General features: G+C 38.6%; 1 protein-coding gene across 6 annotated transcripts in view; it reads left to right on the top strand.

Annotated features, from left to right (window-relative positions):
- Positions 1-14,755, top strand: part of ARID4B (AT-rich interaction domain 4B) — an 84,525-nt gene that overhangs the window by 19,035 nt on the left and 50,735 nt on the right. For all 6 annotated transcript variants that reach the window (XM_057407070.1, XM_057407073.1, XM_057407071.1 and 3 more), the window contains exons 3-5: positions 10,664-10,774; positions 12,014-12,079; positions 12,667-12,757. In XM_057407070.1, the coding sequence (XP_057263053.1) occupies positions 10,664-10,774; positions 12,014-12,079; positions 12,667-12,757 (268 nt within the window). The remainder of the gene's footprint in view (positions 1-10,663; positions 10,775-12,013; positions 12,080-12,666; positions 12,758-14,755) is intronic.

The raw sequence follows: 14,755 nt of genomic DNA, 5'->3' as shown, positions 1-14,755 counted from the left end.
CCACCTGCCGACCAATACCCAGCCCAACCCAAGCAGTGATCTAGCCCTTCTGGGTACCTGCCCCCAGTTTCTATACTGGGCATGATGTGCTGTGGTATGGAATACCTCTTTGGCTAGTTTGGGTCAGGTGTCCTGTCTCTGCTTCCTCTCGACTTCCCCTCCTCCCTGGCAGAGCAAGAGACTCAGAAAGTCCTTGGTCAGAGGAAACATGACTTGGCAACAACTGAAAACATCGGTGTTATCAGTGCTGTTCCCAGGCTGAAAGTCAAAAACGCAGCACTGCACCAACTACTAAGAAGGAGAAAAATGACTGCTACTGCTGAACCCAGGACACAGGCATGTGGGACTGGATTCTCTGTCTGCTGGGCAGTAAGAGCATTAGTCGGGTAAGAACGCTCCATGAAGTAGGTTAGAACCTGTTGGGTGCTTAGCACAGGACCTGTTGGCAAGCACTTATGACTCATTGAGGCATCCCATTTCCTTTAAGGTGGGTCATGTCATGGATTTGCAGTTGTTCAGATCCTCTGGAGGACTGAGACAGGTGCTTTATTTAGTAAGCCGAGGTTCCCAGGACATAGATTTGAGGACTTTGCACTAGCTGCCTTTTAATCTAAAGTTTAGTGTCTAGGATTGAGGAGAGCCTACAGACTAAGTTGGGAAGCCATCAGCAGTCAACACCACTTGCTTGAGTTTCATGGCGTGGTATGTGCCACATTAACAGTTCACTGCTATTGAAAATGAAACGTGCTATTTCCTCCTCCCCTGGGAAGCAGTTTTTGGGGAAAAATAGCCAAAAAATAAATGGAACATGAGGCAACATCACAGTCTTGCCAGAAAAGGCAACTGATACGCTGGAATGTAGGAGTATTATTTGAAAATTTCGTGGAATAATCTGTTTGCTTCTCTCAAAGTCCAGTAGGTCATACCTACGTCCAGTTTTTGATACCAGCTTGAAGAAATATGTGAGGTAATAAATCAAACTCCAGAGGCAAGCAGATAGAAATACAGGATCTCTTAAAAATATGGTCTGTAGGTAAAATTTACAAAATTACTTGTTTCTTGTGTTTCTGTGGTTTTTTTTCTTGCAGAAATCAGATTAAGGAGTAATCTCTTGAAAACTGCAAAGCAGAATCACACTGGTCTCTATATACAGTATTAATAAGAAATAAGAGTAACAAGGAATATTTAGATGATACATGGAAAACTCTGTAAGCACTGGAATATGCTGTGTGCAGAAAGTGTGGAATATTCATGCCTGTATTTAAGAATAGATATGACAGACATCTGTTACAAATAATACAGCTAAAATGATCCTACTGAGAGGAATGGCCTTGATAACCTTTTATGTGTAGTTTAGTTTTTGTTTGCTTTTCCCAGGGATCTCGTTCATCCTAACTGAATCTTTGATAACGCGGTTAGATTAAATTATTTCAGTGTCTTTGTAGGTGTTTTCTAAACTCATTTTCATAGTTCTTTCTGAATGTCTTGTCCCTGGCCAGCAGTTTTACACTGAATGACTAGGCAGCAGTTAAGGGAGCATGGCCTGTAAAATTCCTTCTGTTTCTGTATGGAGCTAACCGTTTTAGACTACTGGGCTTTCAGTAGACTCTTATGTACAGTCGGCTATCTGCTACAAACACATATTGGCTTTGAACCACAGTGCACATGTTCTTATTTCCAGAATGCTTGTATTTGTGCATAGCTTTGTGTAGAACGGTTGTGCTTAGTTTACTAAATAATCTTTCTTAATAAGAAAAATGCTGTATTTTCACTTTGGTTTATATTTAATTTTTTTTGTTTGTTTCACACGGGTTTACAGTTGTGTATGGCTTTGATATTATTTCTGGTTCCCTAGTTCTCTAGGGTTCTCCTAGTTAACAACAGTGGCAAAAAACAAGTCCAAAAAGCTACACAGGAAATTTTTTTTTTTTAGCGGAATGTTTGAATGTGTTATTCTGTTATATTTTTAATGTGATATTAAAGTTACAGATCAGCTACAGTCATGATTTCATATAAATGTACAAAATAATATTTTAAACTAAATGCTTAGAATTTCAGAATGTAATTTTATCAATTTATAAGTAAATAATATCAATTTATCAACCTGTTTAAACATGATAAGACTTAAAATCATCGCTGTAGGAAGTGAATTGACTTGGGTCAGCGTTTGAGAAATCTCATTCTGCTGGGGGATTTCGAATTAGGATGTCATCCCTTTAGCTTTCCCTTTCAATTTTAATCTAGGAATAAAAATAAATCCTTCTCCCTCTTCCTTCCCAATAATTAGGTTAGAAAGTCTTATACTAAGTATGGAGATAAATGAAAGCAAGATTTCTTTTGTATTTGCATAAAAGGCAGTAATGGTTTATGGTTCAAGGTTTTTTGGGTTTGGGTTTTTGTTTTTGTTTCGTCTTTAAGGTTCAGTTTTTCAACTTCGTATGAATTTGCTTCTGAAGTTTTACACAACAGAAAATAATTTTTTAAAATAGACTGTAGTAAAATAAAGCTCAATGTACTACAATTCCAGTGAAAAAAAGTCTTAATCTGATTTTAATTTCTATTTGCCATTCCTGTTCTTGCTATCAGCTTTAGTATCTAAAAATACTCTTTTTCTGCCAACCATAGTTGACAGTATTTTTATCAGTTATCTAGAATAGATTTGATGTAGAATACAAACAATTCCCCTCACATCTATACTATAAGATTTTGCTGTTCTGAATACTGTTACACTGAATTTTTGTAGAGCTGACTTACTAAACAGAAAACAATCATTAAACTATCTTTGACTGGAACTAGAAATATTGCCAAAGAATTGTCAAATTATTTTGAAGACTGTGTTGTTCTTGGTTTTGGTGTCCCCCTGGACCCTCTTGAGATTTCATTGATTGTTGCTTTTATTTTTTTCAGACTTCACATAATTCTGTATTAGTCAGTTCATTGTTTTGCTTAGGAACAGCCTGGACTGCTTGATTTTTTCTTAAAGTATCAAATAATCTTTGTTCCAGTCCATTTAGAAGACAAGCATATCATTATCTTACCATTCTTTTCAGTGCTTTGAAACATCCCAAGTTTTTCATAGCATAAGCAGTGCCTCTAGACAGAATTGTGGCTCATTTTTAAAACTAAGACAAGTTATCCAGACCTGGCATTACCAGTTCTATACAAATTCAACTTCACACAGGTAAATAAAAATAATGAGAAACTATCTTGCATTTAAAATGGATACCTTAAATAAAGGAAGCATTACCTGTGATTACTGAATTGAACCTCATGTTTTGGGTCACTTGGTCCTTCATGATCATAGAACCTGCAAATCCCTTCCACATAGCTTATTTTTTACTCAGAGTGGAAAATCAGCTTTTGCACCTTTTCAAATCTTTAAGAACTTAAAGCTAGGCGTTACACTGTTCTAACTGGATAATTAGAAACAGAGGTATCTTCTTTGCACCTGTAGAAAACACTAAAGATTTCAGAAGTTGGTATAGCATTTCCATACATCTGTTCACTAGGTTCTGGCAACTTCCAGCTTGGAATGGGGAGGCAGCGTTTTTGCCACAATGATGTGTTGTATAACATTTGCTTGTAAGACTGGTGAGGTGTTACTTAACTTCCTGTGGATTTTCAAGTGACACTTGAAGTAGGTTTCATTACAAGAAACCTCCTCTCCCTTTTAATTTAGTACTTTCTGTTTGATCATGATGCTCCTACCATAATTTCAATTTGTGGGCAAAAGTTGATAACATTGAACCATTTTCCTTCAGAAATTTCAAAATTACTAGTTTTGCCTTTCCCTGAAATGTGCAACCGTAACAAACAAAAATATCAAGCCAAAATCTGATTTTTCAGCCAGAAGAAAATTTGCCGAAAGCACACTGTTACTACTCTTGGGTTTTCTTGTCACAGCCTTTTTGTATGAAAAACTTCACTGCCCTTCAGTCTGTGTTGTGGTTCGGAAGTTTAAAGAAAAATTCCTTCTCTTTCCTGTTGAGGTGTCCTTTCTTGGAGGTAGAAGATGAGCCAATGTGTTTACTTTTTGAAAGGAGTTTTTTTTTATCTTAGGGGCTTTGGTCTTTGCTTTAGATATTCCATTTGTCTCTGAGGAGTTACGTGTCTCAGTAACATAAGGTTTGTAGAAAGGTTTTGGAAGGTTCTAATCTTTGTCACTCTGAATATACATGAGGAGTGTATTTGAAATCAAGTATAAATGTACTGTCTGCCAAATTGAATATATTAAATATGCTGTAGTAATAGGGTTTGTTTTTTTCCCTGAAGATGTCTGCTATTACTGTAAAGTTGAGTGTCCTAACCACAGCAGGTTGAGCTGTAAGCAAAATCTTGTACTCTTAATTACACTCAGCAATTTAGTTTATGGAGAGACTGCAGTGTGTGGGCAGATCTGTGCTATTGAGTGGAACTTACTGTAGTTGAAAATATTTAAGTTAATAATTCTTACATAAATTAAATATCTTTGTAATTGGACAGAAAGTTTTTCAATTGTTTGAGGGTTTTTTTCACCTATTTTCATGGAAACAGTTCTTCATGGAATCAGAACTTGTGTAGGAGATGTTGGATTTACCCTTGTTTTCAAAAAAAACCCCAAACCAGTATTTTTGCAAATTGAGTCTTTTTGAGCCTTTGTTGCCCCAGTGGTTTCTGAAACACTGTTGAATGGCTTTGAGGTGGCTGCTAATTCTGCAGGGTGGAATGCAAGTTCACATTACCTGTTATGTGAAACTTTTGCCCTTCATTAGAAGATTTAAGGGTCTGTCTGGGTTTGAGGTTGAAGAATAGGCTGTTATTGATGGGTTTTCCCACTAATTTGTGGGACTGAGGACTGTAATTGGAATCGTCAAGTATGTATGGGATGGTTTTGTTGGCAAACTGGGCCCTTCCATCTTATATTATGGAATGTGTTCAAGCCATGAGGAAACACTTCCTTTGGAAATACTTTACGTTACTGTAGATGGCAGAAGAAGGCTTTGCAAGTGTTCCTTTTGAGTGGAATGGATGAGAAAAAAATCAGATGCTAAGCTTTATGATAATTCTTTCTTAAACACAGGAATCTGGATGCTTGGCAGGGGTGGGGGATCTTGAATCTTGAACAAGCATTTCCTAAACTTCGGTTATTGAAAATGAGCAGATGTTAAACTTCCATTTAAAACCTAAAATCAGTCTGTCCTTTTTGGTAGTTGTGGGACTGTTGATTGGTTGTTGGGGTTTCTTGTGGGTTTTTTGTTTGGGTGGTAGGTTTTTTCATGTGGTTTCATTTTGCTTCTTGAAAATGTTTCACTATTTTCTTGAGTCAAGAGTCTTGTAGGATAGATAAACACTGAATTTTGAGTGTTTAATACAAGCTGAAATCTTGGCTTTTCAAACTTTGTACATATGAAAGACAAAGTGAAGGTACAGGCCCGGTTTTCACTTTGCATATAAATCTGAAAGCAGTTCTGCAGGCTTTCCTACTAGCTATGTCTGCTGTGTTTCTAGATTGAATATTTAATCTTATTTTCATGTGGTTTAGTTGGAACATCCTGTGTGTGGTGCAGAGGAAATACAGATTAGGAGATAGAAATAATAAATTCACACATGCTGTATTAGACATGCTTATAAGCAAAGGACAATGTAAAGCAGTTTTTATCAGCTGTTGTACAGCATGACAGACTTTACAAAGGACTTTGAATACAGCAGTGCAGCACAGTTGACAGAGGAGGTGCGAGGGTGATTTCATCCCGCGTAGATAGAAAATATCTCAATGTCTAGAAAAAATGGCAAACTGACCCCTTTAGTAGCCATAAAAGGTATGAAAAAGCCTGATGCTTCCGTTTTAGACTGCAGCGTTAAAATGTTTATTCTGTGTTCTGCAGGGTCTGCGTGTTTCCTTGCTCACATGTGGGAGACCAGAACTATTAATGCCGATGTGAATGTCCAAATGCAGAAGATGTGCAGGTTGTTCTATGATGCGGGCTTCCAGCCATTTATTAGTCCTTCCAGGCATAATCGCCTCAGAGGCTGGAGCAGAACCCTTCCAGCAGCCTGCCTTGCCTGCCAAAGAAAATTCAGCCACTGAATTGGTGGAAATTGCTGACTGGTCACCTAGAGACTGCTCCGTATTTCAGGGGGAAAATAGCTTTTCGGCTGCGGCAGCCTCTGCTGCCTGTAGAAAATCTGTTTGTCCACAGCAGTTGTGAATTGAGATAGCAAAGAAACTATTCATCCTTATTGCTGTTAATAAAGCAGAATTCAGTAGTAGTATGGCGGGTGCCCATCAGTTTGGATAACCTAACGGACAGCGCAAAACTGCAGGAAACTCTTTTCTTTTTATCCCTGTTTTTCTCACCCGAGGGAACGCCAGGAAGTATTAAAATTGTTTTTTAAGGGTTAATTTGGGGTGTACAACAGAACACGCATTTAGCGCCGTTCTGGAGGAACTGCACCCACAGCTGCAGCGCGCCGGGCCGCCCGGCGCCCCTCAGCTCGGCGCGGGCTGCGCAGCGGTACTGGGCGGACCGCGGCTGCGGGAACGCTTCCGCGCAGTTTTGCCGGCAATCGCCTTAAGGGGACAAATTTAGTCAAGGCAATCCGTGCTAATCTGCCCAAGCCCTGCGCGCCTTCGGGGAGAGCGGGCGGCAAGGCCCCTCGTCGGCTCGGGCAGACAGAAACTTCTGGCAGCTTCGCGGCCCGGGTCCCTCCTCTTAAAGCGGTAGAGTCCGCCGGGGGTGTCCCGGCCGGCCCTGACCCGCTGCCGTGCGCTCCCAGGCGCGGGATGCAGTGGCCGTCCCTAAGGAGCTAAGCGAAATCGCTGCGAAGCCAGAGCATGGAACCAGCTGTCCGCAGCTTGTAGTGTTCAGCTTCCGGTAGTCGGCACCCCACTGGAGCAAATGCTGGAGAAAGTCTTGCCCCACCTTTCCAAAATACCCCTTCAGTGCCCCCGGCTAGGCTGCACCCCGCAGTCCCGCGGGAGCGATGCCTCCGGTATAGCCCTTCACCGGTTTCCGTGTGGAGAAGGATGTCCCATCCCCCGTTGTCACCTGGCAGAGCCAGCTCTCCTTACCGTAGCCTGATCATGAATGAAAATAAAACGGTGATCACCCATGTAAGCGCCTGGTGGGTGGTTTTGATGAGGATCTTAAATACCAGCCTTCTGCCAGTACTTATATATATAAAGCAGATCTAGAGATTACCATCAATTTACCATCAACTTCAACTTTTCCCTTCTTCTTGTGTGAACTGATGGATGTTTTGAGAAAGCATAGAGACGTAGAAATACTGAGGGAGGAAATCTGCAGTGCATGTTGAAGCTGCTCTGAATGAATGAAGTTCATGATCTCATTATAAATTAATGATGGTGTGTGCAGGGCATACTTCTCAGTTTTTCTGTTGAGCAGAAGTTTATTGATGATTTCATGATACCCACTGAAAAGATGATTCTTCTTTACAAGTTATAAAGTGCAGAAGATTGCATCCAGACACAAAATGTAAATACAAATTCAGTTTTCCTTAGTTTAAAATAAAATGAAGTTTCAGACTACAGCCCAGGGATTTGGACACACAATATGTAAGCCTAGTACAGTAGTCTCAAAATGAAGCCTTTAATAATTTTAAGAATCTGAAAAAATTTATTTTAGGGTTGTCCAGCATTGGGTCTCCCCCATCCCCTTAAAGGTCATTGCAGTGCTTCTTGTTTAGATAATTTCAATATACTTGTAACATCTTTTTGAAGATTACTGAATTATGTTTTCAGATTTTATCTGCATTTTAACATAATACTTTATTTCTGGTAGCCTGCATTGAACAGCAAAGAAAGAATAAAACCAAATCCTGCCAAAGTACGTAAGAATTAAATAGGCAAAGACACATTCACCCTTAGTGTAAGGATGTCTATTAAATGATGTAAGCACAACGCAGAGAAGGGATAACAGAAAGATAAAAATAGCTGTATACTTACTTTTAATCTCTATCTAATTCTGGTGGGATTGAGTAAAACCTGCTTGAGAACAGGTGACTCATTTAGAGCTCATGAAAATGACAAAGTTGTGGTGAGGACTGTTTGAAATTAATGCCAGGCTTTGATCACTGCTGTTTACTTTCCTAGTTTGCATTCTCTGTGATGCATCACAGTTGTTTTAATTTACCACATTCCACTGATGCTGTCAGTCAGAGGGAAGTATTTTGATAATCTCAGTCAAGTGATTTGGGTAAAAAAAGCCCACATAGTTTGTGTTTCAACAGAATAATATGATTTCAAAAAAATTGTATCCACTGAAGATTTTGCATGGTTATTTAAAAATATATAATGAGTCATAGTGGTAATTACAGGAATGCATTTCATCAATATAAAATTTCTTCTCAAAAGCCAGTACTGTATTTTTACAGTGGTAAGCAAATGGCCCATATGGTTGCTATTCTTTGAAATTACTCTATTTACAGTGGTACGGATTAACTAATTCCGGGGAAAGGAGTTAGCTATTGTAAAAGCAACATCAGGAGGTTTAGGCTAGTGATTGAAAGTAACTTCCATGGTAGTAACAAATCAATTCTTACAGATGTTCATTCTTCAAATGAATATTATTTTTTTGGGAGAAGCTTTAAAAAATAAACCAGAGTAGTGATAATGTAATCACTAATATTGGTGTTTATACTCTTAACCTAAAATTCTGGTTTAAAGTTTGATTGTTGACTTGCCTGTTCCTCTGCCATAAGCTTCCAAAAAGGCGAAGATGTAAGCTTCAGATTGCAGACTTAGTTCCCAGTGTTGTAGGGAAGAAAAAGTGTACTGTCTTTTCTGTAAGTCGAACCTAGAATTATGAATTTGATTTGCTGTATAGAGAGGTATAGGCTAATACTGACACAACCAGCTCTTGAAGTGCTTGTTTTTAGGGGAATTCTAGGTATGTGCATCTCTGTGAACCCTTCTGGGATCTGTCTGTCTTCTAAATGTAATCTTCATACTCCATACCGTGAGTTTGGAAGATCGACTGGCATGAAAGATTTACTGGCTGTGCTGGAACTAATGAGTTTCTTCACTAAAGCGTTGGGGAGAGCTGGAAGGATGCTCCCTTTTTAGACCTTTACTGACTTTGCAAGAGAATATATCACTGTTTTCCCTCTTCAGATTTATATTGTGTGAAGCCACCGCTGCTTAGTACACTTTACTGAGAGTACTGTTAGACAAGCAAGGAGGGAGTGAGTTTCAGAATCCCAACGCTTTTAACAAATACCTCATTAATCTCAGTTGAGTTTTACTGTTAAGTCTGGAATAGGATCAGATGCATGTTCATGGATATGTTACTACCAGAGTAGCATATCCTACTACTCTGCATGAAGTCACGCACCATGCATGCAGAGACAGAGAGGGAGGGATTCATTAGAACATTCATGTTTCTGATGATCTTAACAAGTGCATGTTGATTAAGAGTTTCCTAGTACTCTGAAATATATTCTCTTAACTGAAAATGAGAGGTAGGCTTGAACAGAGTCAAGGTAAAACATTAATGTAGAATTAACACTGTAGCATCTCATGACTTTCAATTTCAAGTTTTGCACAACTTCTATTTCTGAAAATAGTTCATCAAAGCATTCAGGTACATACTGGCATGTCTTTCCTTCTGAAGTATTAGAGCTGAAAACAGCCAGTGGGAATTACCTGATGCTGAGTGCAAGCATCTCTGTATCAAACAGTAGCTCTGAGACCTGTGAGGGAGATTATCTCTGTGTTCTTCCCACAGAGAGCCTGGATGTGCCAGAATTGCCTCTTGTAAGCTGTGTTTGAATCCGTAGGAGTGCAGAAACACGATGTGGGCTTATACAACCCAGCTCTGGTTTTGGGCTGCATGGAGGCTTGCAGCTCTTTGAAACGTACCTTGCTCCTGTTGCTTGTCACCTTCTGCCTTACCTCTTTTGACCCATGTTCTGTGAAGTGATAGAGAGGTGTTTCAGTTATCTAGAATCTCCTCCCCAGATTATGCTAGGGGAGGTTGTATGAGAGAGGAGCAGAGCCTTCATGAGCTCACTGCAGGCTAATCTGTCCCATGTTCTCCTAACCCCTGAAAACATTTATTTCACTCCTATTTCATGTTTCCGTGTTTGGGTATCACCTGTTCCTCTGTGGCTTGTTACAGAATATTGTGTTTTGTCTGGGTCCTTGACTTTTGTTGTGTGTTTATCCTACTGCTACTGCCTTACCCTCAGGCTAGTTTTACATTGAGTGCCTACCTATATAATTTTCTTTATTCAAAAGTGGAAAAAGCAAAGTGTCTTCAAAGTTGTTCTACTTACTAATGAAAATGAACCTTAATTAGCTGAGGGAAATCACCACTGCCTTCATGAGACTCACCAGATCTTGAGGCAATTAAAGGATAAGGTAGAAACTTGTTGACCTTCACTATTGCAGCAGAACTGGTCATCTTCTGTGCCTTCAGATGGTGCAGAGGTTGGAGGCTTATGTGGTTCTTGTTGCAGACAGCTGTGATACCATTTTATTATTGTTGTGGTAGTCACTGCATGAGCTTAGTGTTGTGTTCTGTGTTTCTCCTGCAGTGATGTACATATGCTAAGTTTTATTGGGCTGTTTGTAATGCTCTGTCCACAAAAACTAGTGAGACCATGACAGCTATATTGCCAGTGGCTAGTAATTAAAACCCAGTTGTTTTCTTTTCTGTTCCAGGCCATTGATGAGCCTCCCTATCTCACAGTGGGCACCGATGTGAGTGCAAAGTATAGAGGAGCCTTCTGTGAAGCCAAGATCAAGACAGCAAAAAGACTTGTTAAAGTCAAGGTATGTGGTTTTCCTGCGGACGCTTTTTGTGTGGGGGAAAAAAAAGTCATCAGTGTTCAAAATGGCACAACATGAAACTTCTTTACAGTCTCAAGACAGCTTTCCTTTCTTTGAAGGCTGGCAGTGCAGTCTTTGAAATAACACTAAGCTTATCTTTTTGGGGAGGGGAGGTGCTCTGCCCACCTACATGTAATTAAATATATTCTCTTTTCTTTCACTGCTTTGTCGTCTGCTTGCATTCAGTATTTGTGGCCTTCAGTGCCATAGGCTGACCTTAAAGTAATTGATCAGAACATGACTAATACAGGCTTATGGTTGAATGTTATTAGAAAATAGCTAAACCTCCTCAATATAGGTTTAATATGGATTTTTACTTCGGGAATATGGGTCACTGCCATTTAGCAGTGGCAACTAGATAATGCTTCAGGAATAGGATGAAAACTTGATGTCCTCCATCAAAGGCTTGGAATATTTGAGTTCTGCAGAATAGCAAGCAGGGGATCTCACCTAATCTCTATAATGAGTTTGGATTCCCAGCCTTTTTTTTTCCCTGAGTACAGAATGCGTATGATTAAAGCCAAAACCATGGGAAAATACCTTGGGAATACTTACAGAATTTCCTTATTCCAGTTTTGAAAGAATGAAGAGTTAACTGTGCATCTACTTTGTTAACTAGCAGTGTGTAGACTAGGCTGACATTAATTTAAAGGCCATTTGTTTAATAATTTTTAGTTGACAGCAGTGTCCTATACCTTCTTTTTGTGTGTATTTTTCATCTGTGATTGAGGGAAATGGGTCTCACTCAGCAAAAGCCCTCATGATATGGGGTTAGATGTAGGTGCTAAAACTGTTTGATCTCAGAGCATTGAAATATAAATGTTTCTTAAAAAATTATTTCTGCTCAGAGCTTTTCAAACTTTCCTGTCTTGATGTGGTACTAGAGCAGTACAATTCAAATCAAATCACTGAAAACTGCAGAGATCATTTTGAGCTGTTAAACATTGTTGGTAAACTGTCAGTTCTTTTTATATGTAATGAAAGATAAATATTTTGGAAGTTTTGATGATTCAGAAATTGTATCCTCATATTTCTAAAACATATGATTGAAACTGTTTTCAACAAGTAGAACGATTATGGTGGCTAACTGTACAGTGAGTAAGAGAAGGGTCTACTGACATCTGTGTGTGCTTATGCTGCTCAATTGTATCAAGTGATTATCAGTTAAATTATATTTTTTAGGTAACTTTTAGACATGATTCTTCAACAGTGGAAGTGCAGGATGACCACATAAAGGGTCCTCTAAAGGTAATAACTTTGTTTTATATTTTGCTAACACTTAAAAAGCATTCTTTTTCAGTATTTGACATGAATGTATATGTGCAGTATGGGGTGAAAGTGAAAGGTTCTATTTATTGCATGGGCCAGATAATATCATGAAGCACAGAAGGGAATGCTGCAGAGCTAGAGTTAGTATATTCTTCATGTTAACTTTTTCCTTTGTAGCTAAAGGGGATACAAGCATACAAGCTGATGCAAGTCTCTTCTTTTTGGCCTTAAAGCTAAGAAGTTTGGCTGGCTGTGAGTTTTTTAGTCACTGTTGCTTTGGAAAACTCAGCTGGAGGGTTTGATGGGCAAGCTCTTACAGAAGAGAATGACATCACTCAGATTGGTTCTTGTTCCCCACCTGCTGGCAGGAAATAATTGGCTCCGTTCGTTGGCTTATTTTAGTGGAATGAAACAAAGTTTTGTGGGATAAAACATAGTTTCAAGTGAAACTGGAAAAGCATGGTATAGTTAATTTCTAACCTATATCTCTGTTGCTAAATACAAAAGTGTTAACTTTATTGCTTGTTTTAAAAGTTCTCCAGTGCTAAGTGGCTTTTGTATTTTAGGTGGGAACTGTTGTGGAAGTGAAGAACCCAGATGGAACATACCAGGAAGCAGTTATCAACAAATTAACAGATGCAAGTTGGTACACTGTAGGTAAGAGAAATGGTTATGTATTTAAATAAAACTTACGACTTACAAATAAGCTTCTGACCTGGACATACCTTAAGCATGGTAAGAGAGATTTTTTGGAGATGCTTAGGCATTCAAAGTTTGTTTAACACACCCCCCCCCCCCAAAAAAAAAAAAAAAAGCTTCTTATTTGGGGTTTTTATGAGAAACTGTACCCCTCAACAATATGAAATTGGGACCCCAAATAAAGACCTAGTGAATTACTCTGTAATTGGTAACTGCTTCTTAGATATTTAATATGCTATTGTTAAATATTCTGAAGCAAAATATGCTGTCATAGTTACTTAAGAAAAAAAAAGTGCTTTTAAAACACAAGCTGTAATACTTACTTTTCCCTGCTCTCAGGCTTAGCCCTGGTAACAGTACTGAAAAAAAGACATAGCTTGTTTTTTAAAAAGTCTTTTTCTGTTTGTTTTCCCTGTTTTTTAATGTGACATTTCAGACTTTAGATGATGCATCCACATGTCCACAAACAAATACAGCTTTGAAAAAAAATATAATATTTTTTAAAGGCTTTACATACATGGGTTTATGCTTTGATGCTGTGTACCAGTAGATCAGTCTGTCTTGGAAAACTGCTCAACTGTAGAATGAAAATACACATTCCATCTGTTAGTCTTAAGGGTACTAAGGAGATTTGTAGTTTCTTGAGAAACTACATATTCCCTTCCTTGGGAAGGACCTGGAACATGGGAAGATGAAGACCCAAGTCTTGAAAGAACCTTAGCAAGACTTCATTGTTTTTGAGATATTAAGGGTTGTTACAGATGAAGTGAAGTTGAACATCTAGGGGAAGACTAACTTCCCCTAATTGTAGTCCTTTTAGAAAGGAATAGAGCTGCAAGTTTAGATAAGTCCTTCCAGAGAAGTGTTGCAGAAAATACTATCCGTTTTCTTATTGGACAAGTAGAATGTATGAGTAAAGGAGAGACCAAGTTAGGATCAGGTGAAACATGAGGTATAAAGACGAGTTAACAATATAGGCAGTGTTTTTATAATTAACATAGGAGTGGATCAGATGTGAGAGCTTTCAAGAATAAAATGGTGTGGTTGGTGTTAGAACTGTTGTATGTCAATGTTTGTCCTTCTAAGAAAGCATGAGGTTAGCAGTTCAGCAGGAAGAATACAGTAGGAGTCAATGTAGATAAAATTTTATAGGTAGGTGTCATGGAGTTGCAGTCTGTAAATCGAAGTAGATGTCTGTCAAAAATCCTGAACTAGGGAAAATAAGAAGAGGAGATGTAAGAGTTGAGACCAGAAACCATATTTTATAGATAAAAGTAGACAAAAGCATATTGACCTTGCAGAGTAAGTGGCACAGCTGCTGGCTGTGCAATGCACTTTGAAAGAGAAGTGACTCTAGCAGTGGCTAATCAGAATAATCTTTGTCAGGAGAGTAAGTGGCATGAGACTGAAATTATCTTTGCAGACAGTGATGACTTTGCAGATCTAAGTGAAAGTCCTACTTCAATGGGTAGTTGCCATTTACCAGATTTCAGAATCAGCACACATCTTAACCAGCAGCTACCTAATATTGTCCTAGCACTTTTTGAGAAGTACTTGCATTGTTAATGATTTTTGGAATAAAGTTACTGTGATTTGATTAAAAACTTTGTGAAGGGAAAGATCTGAAATAGGGCCTTTCCAGAAGTGCTTACTTAAGACTGTTTATACCACTGCAGCAGTGACATGTAGCATTTAAAGGAATAATTATTTAGGACTGCTTGAGAACTCTTCTAACACAGAAGTATGGGCAAGGCTGCTTCAAGAGCACCTTTGTCTGTCTTATGTTCATAAGATGTTGTCTGAATAGAAATTATACATCAGTTTGTCTACATGTCTTTTTTGGTGCTACTTTTCTACCAGAGGAAGATAGGAACTAAATAAAATAAATAAATAAATAAAACCCCAAACCCACAAAGAGCCCCCAACTGATATAGCCTTTTTAAATTAATATAACAC

Source organism: Pezoporus wallicus, unplaced genomic scaffold (genome assembly GCF_028554395.1).
Source record: "Pezoporus wallicus isolate ANWC-B61680 ecotype Strahan unplaced genomic scaffold, APGP_CSIRO_Pwel_v1 scaffold_6362, whole genome shotgun sequence".
Taxonomy (NCBI): Eukaryota; Metazoa; Chordata; class Aves; order Psittaciformes; family Psittacidae; genus Pezoporus; species Pezoporus wallicus.
This window is presented reverse-complemented; position numbering and strand designations above follow the sequence as displayed.